Here is a 10,367-nt window from a genome sequence, read left to right as displayed (position 1 = left end):
AAAGCAAGGTGCATTAATAAAACTACAGTAGAGTCAGAAGAATGAAATAGCCCAATAAGTAGTATGAGAATACAGGAAGAATCAGATATTTGATTAGTATGAGAGGAGATGATCCTGCTAGGAGACTGCATAAAAACACTGCCTCCATTCCCCTGAGTTTGCAAGCACAGAATGACATTCATTCCAATTTGTTTTACTTGTTTACACACATACAGAAACTAACCTGAGGTACTGAGCCTCCCTGGCATTGGGGCACATCTCAGCTTGACCTTCACTTGGCAAGAATTGACCACGATATTGTCGTTGGGGTTCAGATTGCGTGTGCTGATGATTCCTGGTGCATAGTACCCTCTCATGAGTAAGTAATTGGTATGAGATGCTTGACGAGCTTTTACCTCTATTCTCCGTTTGTTTCCAGAGCTCTCTTCCAAGTCATCATCTTCATCATAATCATCCTCAAGACCATCTTTTCCCAAACTGCAGGAAATGTACTGTTAATCTTTTGCCACTTTCTTCCAAAACAAGAGACTTTTTTTCCCCAATAACTTATTTCATTTAAACTAAATCAATTAAAGGAATGGATGATGAACACACAACACTACAGTAATGCAACATTCCAGCTATGATTTTAACCACAATCAGGAAATTCAGAAATGAGGTTGCTGACTCAGTTAAATGTATGTATTGCAATAAGGTCTTTCATTACATAACACCAAGAAAGATCACATTCTGCTCCGCACTCCAGGATGTTAGTCATTTTCAAAATACAGCCCAGATGACTGTTTTGCTGTGGAGCTGTTCATAGTAGCCTGCTGAATGAAATGCTTAGAACCAGACAGTAAAAAGGAACTGCAAGAAAGCTTGGAAGAGGGACTCCTCTTTCTGTGAACTTTTAATCTGTAAATTCTTTAAAAACAATCCCAATGCATCAGCTCCAACTACTGAACAGTCAGGCTACATGGTCATTTCATCAGCTACATTATGGAGCTTTGAGGGGCCTCCCTCCACAGAGGGCTAGATCTGTATCTGGTTTCCATTGTGTTCATCACTCCCTAGTTCCTTCACAGTATGCCTTTGTATCCCATATTCAGGTATTTGATTATATGCCTGGATTTATGCTGTATATTAATGATTTTATTAGCAACACTTAATGGCAGATCTCTCCTTTCCACTAGCTGCCTGGTCTTCTCATTATTTCTTAGGTGTCCCATCATTTGGAGCCACAGCAAGTGCACAGGGTAAATATCATGCAAGCAGTTTCTTTTCCACAAAATCACAACATGAGTCTCCAGCAGAGCTGAAACCCACATAGAAAACATAACAAAACCACCAATACATGGTAATTCCCTGAAACGGTTAGGTTGGTACAGGGGCGATGAGCATGTGCAATTGGCACAGCTAGGCTATGCTGCCCTGCTCATCTCTGAAAACTGTGATGAAGTCTTTGGCAATTCTATCTTCACCACAGGTATGTTCTTTCAGGATAATGTGGAAGTTAACACATGCCAATGCTCAGATGAAAGACTAACAAGTGCTGTTAAATCTTCTGGATGCTCCCTGAAAACATCCAACATTGCCACTGGAAAGCATGTGCTGAAATGCAGAGCAGAATATTCCTGTGTCTGTTGTCAATTTCATTCAGCAAGTTATACAAAGCCCTTATTTGGATCAGAGCATTAGTGTTTACCTTTTGATGACTTCATTCTCCACCATAGTGCTGTCCACCACAATTATTTGCTCTGGGATCCTCACATCCACAGAAATAAGACCCATGGAGAACAGGGAAAGAATTGCTACACAATGACCTCCGGGGCCATCCATAGGAAAAGATAGCATGCCTGCTGAATCTTTGGCGTCTTGAGCCTTAAATGAAAAGCTATCTGGTTCGTCTGATTTTCCAGTTTCCTTGAGCTTCTCTAGGAACTGGAAGGATTCTGTACAAATTGTACTGGGAAACCGCCATGTGAAGACTCTGGACACAAAAACAATTGAATGAAGATATACAGGGTTTGTATTACTGGGCAGAAATCCCCACAAAACAGCCCCCCCCCCCCAAAAGAAATGCAACAGTCTACGTTCCAGGCTGTAGCAAAGCATCCCAGTGCCCACTGGCCTAACAGCTCTTATGCTACCCTCTCCTTAATGCCGTTTCCAGCACAAGGGGCGTGGCCGGAAGAAAATAGGCTTAGTTCCCTACAATTCTCTGATGATCCCCCAGCTGCCATTTCAGCTATTCTAACCTAAGCCTGGGGACTAGCTGAAGGCGCACATTTAAACCACCTTTACACCTTCAACTCCTGCTGTGTGCTCCTTAGCCATAGCAGAGGATCTGGTCCCTCGCTTCTGGTTTCTCATTGTTTCTATTCCTTGTTAAGTAACAGAGTTATGTATTTTATCCTCTATGCAAAGCATGTTTGGATACATTACTGCGTTAGCTCTATACAGTACAACAGACTTTGCTGGACACTTACCTGTAGTAGCTTTGAGATAGTTGATATGACATAGGCACAAAGGGCAAAGCCCGGCTTTTCTTTGGACCCAGGGTATGGTTAACCCGACGGCGATTGACCAAACTTCTCTTCTGACATTCTAAGAAAGCCTTCACAAGAATGTCATCCTTGTACTCACGGTACAGCCGAAAGGTCTGCAACACACATAGTTCAAATGCCAGATTAACAGCAAGGATACGTTAATAAAATCCATATATTGCAGCCCAAATCAGAAACTCTTCAGCTCTGTAGAGCAATGTTGCATCCAAATCAGAACAGTGACTCAAGGCAAGTTAGTCAGAGAGCAAAGTCATTCCTGTATGTCCAGATGCTATTGTGGGGGGAAGCACTATAAATATGATAGTCATTACTGAGATACTGGAGTGAGCGAGCTTTATGGGTAATCTCAGGTACTGACCTCATAAATACCAAGCATTAACTCTCTATTCTGTTGTGTTTTTTTCCAGAGACCTAGTCACTATCACGAACAACAAATTATTTTATGAGGTACGCTATTTATGGAGAAATTTATACCCAAATATAACAAAGTTTCACTTGTTTTCTCAAGAGGCAAAACAAATTCCATTCAATTTACATGGCAGTTTGTGTGCATGCAGATCCTGGTAAGAACTAGGAAAGCATTTATTTGGAATTAATAGCCCTGGTAATCAAGTCTGTATGAGTTGTTTATAAATTGTCAGTTACATTTTGAGCATGAAACCACAATTCAGAACTTACAGTTGAACGTAAGCTTAAGGACATATGTACACATTTATACTGCATTTACAGGGTTTCCTAGGAACCGAAACCAGTAAATTCCAGTGATGTGAACCAAATTCTATAGAACTTTGTAAACAGAGTGCCTGTTTGATATTTCAAAGGTAAGTATTGAGATCAGCTTCTGTTATGATTGCACATTTAAAATTCTTTATCTGTTTTTCTCATTAAAAGTATCACAGCACTTTCAATGCACTTCAAATGTTTGCATAATTATCTATGTGGAAGTATGCCATGACAGATACAATCCCATGTAATATCTTTGGGAACTTCATTTTATTAAACTGATGAATGGTTTACATATGATTGTGTTCTTCTCCATGGAGGAGGGTTACCACAGTTCCTACAGGAACTAAAAACAGTGGGAGGTGATCAAAGTGAATCACCGAGACTAAACAACTCTGGAGAGGTACTACCCCCTGGGGAGGCTTGCATATACTGGTTCAAGCTGGCTTTTAGGCAGTCTGGCTTGCTGGGGATATAATAGAGTAAGGCATGGAGCTGTGCAGCCTTAAACCCTCCAATCAGAAGGGACTGGGACAAGGGTCCCTACCCAAAGACAGGTGATGGTAGGAGACCTGAGATCTCATTGGGAACTCCTGGAGTGGATGACAGAGTGAAGGGGGAGAAAGAGAGAGACAGAGAGAGGGAAGAAGGAAGGAATACAGATGTAGTTGTGCTGAAACAATTTCAAAGGTAAATACTGAGATCAGCTCCTGTTAGGATTCCAAAGTTAAAAAAAATCTTTATTTTTCTCATCATTAAAAGGATCACAGCATTTTCACTACTCAATGATCTTTATGGAATTCTTTATATAGAAGTATGTATTCTGCAAGTTGAGAGCCAAGAACCAGTCTGGAGCTTGGAATGATGGAGGGAAGTGTTACCATTCTGAACCTGAGACATGTACATATTTGTTCAGTCTGCTCAAGTCTAAAATAGAAGAAAGAGGGTTTTCGTCCTTCGAAATGAGGAAATACCGACAGTAGAAGCCGTTACCCCTATACTCTGGAGGAACCTCCTTTACAGCTCCTAGATGAAGCAATGAGACCACACTGCTGATTGTAATAGGCTCTTATGAGAAGGGTCCCTGAAGAGGGATGGGGAAACTATGGGCAATGATCTCTAAAATCCATCTGTTGGCTGTCAGGGCAGTCAATATCCAGTTGAACGGAATGAGGTGGTTTCCGAAGGTTATGTTCTCTCTAGACTGGGTTTGATGCAGCTCTCAACTATCTGATCAAATCTGCTGACGTGTCAAAGCAGCAGTGTGCATTGCCAGGGAAGAGGAAGGTTGGTGCCTCGTGTTGTATGGTGCATGCCTTTTGGCTCGCTATTTCATCTGTCTGGGGCGCTAAGATGGTGTGTGCTGTCTCAGCCGTGGCTGGGGATGGTACGGCTTGCAGTATGAAGGAGAGGTGTAAGTCCCCAGAGAGTACAGGAAGCACTGGAGTCATTCAGCGAGTTAGGAGTGTTGTCCATCCTCTTGATGATCAGCTCTGTGCCCTCAAAGGACAAGTCCTCTATCATGGCCATGGGCTTTAAGAGGGAACTGAAGGAGCATTACAACTGCCCTGCCCTTTATGCCCTTATATGGGAGCATGCGGTAGTACCGGACACATGTGTGGCCCCACTGGACACTGCTAGTCACAAAGATCAGGTTGTGTGTGCATGAGGCGCATGCGCACCTACAGTGGGATCCACTCTGACAAACTTGAAGAACTTTGTTATTTCCATCACAATGTGTTGCAGAAAAAGTAAAATAAAACCAAAATCGTGTGGTACCTGAAATGACTGGCAGGACTTCATTTGATTATCTGAGAGTGCCAAAGTACTCTGAATCAGGTTCTGGAGCACTAGGAAGTGAATGTCATAGATACTGAAAGAAAACAACGCATTACGTTATTCAAGGCATTCTGAGCATGAAGCACCCGATTATTAAACTAACGCAGTAATATTTAAATGGAGCGTTTGCCTGTAATGTTTGCATATGCACACACACATACAGTTAGCCACGATGTTGCTACATCTGAATTCCTAATGAAATGGGAACATTTCCCTACGTGCTACACTTTGTTTTTTCAAGAACTTTATACCAGGCCAGGATAGTTGGATCATAGCACCTCCCAATCAGCCCATGGAGACAGAACTCTTAGGGTTTTTGATGACATCACACTAGCTATCTCCCATCCTTCATTTGGCTGATTCAGAAGCCATACACATAACAAAAACAGACTGACACCATACTTTAACGAACATAACACTTCAGTGAGCTTTTTTAATGACTCACAATAAACAATGGGTACCAACATTCCTAGAGGGTCTGGATTGTTATAGATCTTGAATGAGAATTACAGATAGAGAAAACTTCCCCTTCTCTCTTCTATACGTGTTCAGAAGCTTGGGACCTTCCAAGACAGTTTACAGCCTAATAATACAGGTGGAATTAGTGCCTAACTGCTGCCTATAAAACCTTTCTGCCAAAGGCCACAGCTGCAGAAGTAGGCACTCCTCGTCTATAGTGTTTTACAAACAAGAGGGACTGTAATACTACTTATGACTCCATTCCTTAGACTAGGTGGAGAAGATTTATTTGGGGATAGACCCGGGACTAATTAGATGAATTTAAGAAACAGAGAATGTAAGATGAATATCCAGAAAAGGCTTCCTGAGAATGAAGTGGGCCAGGCTGTGGAACTGTCTCCCCCTGCTTGGCAGCCAGAAAACTAAACTGGACAAAACTCTGGTAAGCATACAATAGGGGAAATTCTGCTGTGGCAGGAAGATTGGGTGGTCTGATATCATGGTCACGAGCACACTTATAAACACCTCAAGTCATTGTGGAAGCTTAAACTGGTAAAGCTGGCAGTGGGAGCACACCACACCTGTGCTCCATGATCTCCGCTGGCTGCCCACTGATTTCAGGACAGAATTTAAGTTGTTGGTTTTGACCAACAAAGCCCTAAATGGCCTGGAACCCAACTTATATGATACGTTGCCTCTCTCCTCAAGACATACCGCTGCAGCTGTAATCCGTGAAGGTAGCGGGAGGGATAGCTCAGTGGTTTGAGCATTGGCCTGCTAAACCCAGGGTTGTGAGTTCAATCCTTGAGGGGACCATTTATGGATCTGGGGCAAAAATCTGTCTGAGGATTGGTCTTGCTTTAAGCAGGAGGTTGGACTAGATGACCTCCTGAGGTCCCTTCCAACCCTGATATTCTATGATTCATACTTCAGTTGGATTCCCATAGATCAAACTTCATTGCATCGTGACCCCCTTCTGACAACAAAAATACCAACGACCCCAGGAGGGACTGAGGTTGCTGAAGCCCTGCTGCTCTGCGTGGGGCAGGCCAAAGCCAACGCCTGAGCCCCACTGCTCAGGGTTGAAGCTATTGGGCTTCAGCTTCAGCCCTAGGCAGTGGGGCTCGGGCTTTGGCCTGGCCCCAGCCAGTCTAAGCCAGCCCTGGTGACCCCATTAAAATGGGGTCCCAACGCACTCCTGGGTCCTAACCCACTTTTTGAGAACTGCTGGAATAGATTTTAAAAAGAGTGGGAGCGGATGGTAGACTGATCTCTGTGTGAGGCCCTCAGCTTTGGAACCAGCTTGCCTCTTGGTCTGAAACTGCTTGGACCTGACTGAGTCGCAGGGCATGCTGCGAATCCATCTGTTTACTAAAGCTTTTGTAGAGCTCTAATGGAAAAGCCCTATAACTCCCCCTCACCTGTTGAGAGCATCCTGTTTGATGCTTTGATTTGCTTCATCTCCAATGGCCAAAACTCTGAACCTGGTTAAGAGAGAGTAAAAAGGAAACATTTAATACAGAAAATAGTATGCCCTGTATCACACACAGAGCCCCTGATTTTATATTAACCCTTGAAATGCCGAAGGCTGATATTTATCATTGTGAATCTTGACACAACCTGCTAAAACAATGTTGGGGAACCATCTGTCCTAGCAGAGCTGCCAAGGACTGAAAGAGATGTGGAGATTAATTCCCCTGTCTCCAAGAAGCTGTTTGTCCACATCCAGACTGAAGCACATGGGGAGGATGCAGCCTGGAGCCACTGTCTATGCTGTGGCTACAAAATACTTCTGTCTACAGGGCTGGTGTGTGGAAAGAGAGAGAATTTTTGTATTAGAGAGGGAAGGCATCTGCTCTTATCATCCCCTGATGTGAAGGAGTGGAAGGGACTTAAATGTCATTGGGTGCTAGAATGTCTAGTTCCCAGTCCCAGTGTATTCTGCAGATGTGCAGTTCCTCTCAAAGTCAGGGAAGTTAATGAGGTGACTAACTTTGGGACACCAAGAGGATAAGGCCAAAATTTTCATGCTTGGCTACCTAAATTCCCCATCTGTAGATGGGCACACTGATATTTATCCTTCCTTGTAAAGTGCTTTGCAATCTATGCATGAAAAGTGCCATATAAGTGCTAAGTATTACTATTACAGCAACTACAGATGTGATGTGTCCACTCTTTTAGGAATCAACATTAATACTTCATTTTTATTATTTAATGGAGACACCAACTACAAATCCCAGTATAAAATCACGCCACCTAATTTGTGCAAAACAGTGAGTGGTTTGTGACAGTTATCCATTACAGTCACACAGGGTACATCTAAGTACTCAAAATGTTTTCGCTAATAGAAAAGTTAAAGATATGAACGACATTAATGAAAACTATAATAAAAATTTTCAATATAAAATGCAGATTAATATCTGGTGAACTGATGAGAGTAATTAAAAATGTAGAATTGTTATTTCAGAAGTGTATGTTAATGAACTACTTTTCATTGAAAACCAAACTGAAAATTTTTTGATACCATGATTCCAGGTGCTCTCAAAAAGTCTGAAATTCTTGACAGCAGACTCTATATCTGCTCCCGATCTCACCTTTGCGTATGACATGAGAACATCTTAAGTAAAATACCTGCAATACAGCTCCTGCAATGTATCTGGAATTTCGAGTTTGGGATTCCCGAGGGTTGAACTGAATTTCTCTTTAAGTCTCTCCACAAAATCTTTAAACTCTTTTGCACACACCTTTCAAAACAAGAGATTAAAATATTAAACACTTAACAGGTATGTTTCCTACAGCGCAAATGGGCAGTAGGACTTCCCTATTTCATATTCATAACTGGAAGACCCATTGCAAATGGCTACAGTTTATGGATTAGCAAGTAGGGGAAGCAGCACAGTAAATGAGCCAGGATAATGTGTCATGAAATGTACCCTGTACCTTTATTTATTTAACAAATGCTGTTTCATAGTTATGAGTAACCAAATAACATATGAAGTATCCTATCAACAGTGTATTCTGTAAAAACAATGATGTCTCATTACCAGTTTGACAGCTTTCTCAGAAGAGCCCTGATTTAAATCTCATCTGGTTGGAGATTTTTCTGTGTACCAGCCATGCTGCACAGATTATCAGACTGTGAATTTGTGAGGTTCCACTATTTGTCTCTTCAAACAAATCATGTCTGGCTTCTAAAAGCATTGCTGGAAAGAGCCCTAGTATATTGCAGGGGATGCCTGGTCCAGAGATCTCATTGGGAACATTCCATTTGGTTCCAGAGAAAGAAAGACAAACAGGAACATGGCAGGAAGAGAAATGGAAGAAAGAGGGAAACAAAACAGTAACAGCTGAGGGAAAGAAAGGTGAAAATGACAGGGATTAGATTCCCCTCCCCCCTCTGTTATAAAGGTTGACACTAGAAACTAAATGCAGGAAGATACTCAGCTCACAGTTTGCTGAAAAAGGAAGTTTTTCCTTTGCAGTTTTTCCCTGTGAGGTTTTTCTACTCCTTAACATCTACTTTGTTTTTTCTTTCCTGTGCTCTCTCTGAACACAGCAAGGGACGAAGTGCAAGTGCAAGAAAAGTGGTATTCTCTTCTAAAGGCTGATACTGCACTCTGGTGGCACAGTCAGGTCAGCAGGCTTTTAGGTTATGAGTCTCAGTGCTATTTAACAAGCATATACTGGGAGCACAAGCATCAGAAAACCCTCTCCATTCTCTTCAGCATGCAGGTCACAGGCCGGGTGTAGCTCACAACCAGAAGCAGCCCAGCAGCAGGGCACTCTGGTTACTTTAGATGCTAGCTGCCCAAAACCACGTTCCAATTAGCAAATCAGGCCTTTTGGTGATGTCAGGTCAGGATGAGTCATGGGGATGACATTGCCAGCATCTCATTTACGTCTACAGGATCTATAATTCCAGCATGCTGGGGAACAGGGGGAGAGGGAGGCTAAATTATTATGCTGGGAAGCAGAAAAAGAAGAGATTTTGATTAAGTAAATACTACAGGCAGCAGGTGCAGAGTGCTTTACCAATGACCCACCCCTCCAGCGCAGCTGCTGTGCTTTGCAGGCTGCTCCAAAACTTGTCAAGGTCCTTGACTGAGCCTGGGAATAGCTCCCATGTCAACTAGATAAAAAGAAGTTCAGCCACCTCTGCAATGCTTCCAAGGGTCTGACCCAGGCTGGAGGAGAAAGATGGCACTTTCTTGTGCAGCTTGAGGCGAGCTAGTGGCTGAATTTCACATAGAAATACCCTGGCCATGGCCCTCAGTGCTGAGAGGTGGCTGGGTTGCCCTTTTTGTTAATCAAGTGAACTCATGTCCAGCACTGCACCCATCCTACATCATCCCAGCTCTCATATCTCCCTGCCACTCTCTAGCTGACCATCAGAACATAGTCAGCACTGCCAGCCTTGTAAGCAGATTGTCTCATGCTGCTTGCCTGCCTACCACCACCCCAGGCCGCCTTTCAAGATTTTCTGCTGTTAGCTTCCAGCTAGTTCCTTGGATACCTGGTCTTGTCTCATGCCAGACCATGTTGCCTCCCTCCTGACTTCTAGCCAGAGTATTCAGACAGTAAGTATACCAGGAGATGCAGGAGGCACCAGAAATGCAAGACAGAGGAAGAAGGAGGCAGAACAGTCTTGGAGAGAGCTGATCCCAACCAAGCCCATGCTACAGCTCTCGGAAACTATTCCTCATCTCTTGGCCTGCAAACACCCATTAGCCTCACTCCACAACCTTTAGGAATCAGCTAGTCACCACACCAGCAGCCCCATAGCTAAGGGTTAAAACA

The 10,367-nt window shown here is 43.1% G+C and overlaps 1 protein-coding gene across 1 annotated transcript in view; it reads right to left on the bottom strand.

Moving 5' to 3' along the window:
- Nucleotides 1-223: 223 nt before the first annotated feature.
- Nucleotides 224-10,367, bottom strand: part of LOC123356962 (general transcription factor 3C polypeptide 1-like) — a gene marked incomplete at its 3' end in the record, with an annotated part of 77,370 nt that continues 67,226 nt past the window's right edge. The window contains exons 27-32 of the mRNA XM_045000216.1: nt 8,202-8,314; nt 6,992-7,054; nt 5,052-5,145; nt 2,472-2,644; nt 1,688-1,972; nt 224-477 (exon numbers count right to left, since the gene is read on the bottom strand). Coding sequence (XP_044856151.1) covers nt 224-477; nt 1,688-1,972; nt 2,472-2,644; nt 5,052-5,145; nt 6,992-7,054; nt 8,202-8,314 — 982 coding nt within the window. The remainder of the gene's footprint in view (nt 478-1,687; nt 1,973-2,471; nt 2,645-5,051; nt 5,146-6,991; nt 7,055-8,201; nt 8,315-10,367) is intronic.

This window comes from Mauremys mutica, unplaced genomic scaffold (genome assembly GCF_020497125.1).
Source record: "Mauremys mutica isolate MM-2020 ecotype Southern unplaced genomic scaffold, ASM2049712v1 000094F_np12_subseq_1:153747_obj, whole genome shotgun sequence".
In the NCBI taxonomy this organism is placed as follows: domain Eukaryota; kingdom Metazoa; phylum Chordata; order Testudines; family Geoemydidae; genus Mauremys; species Mauremys mutica.
This window is presented reverse-complemented; position numbering and strand designations above follow the sequence as displayed.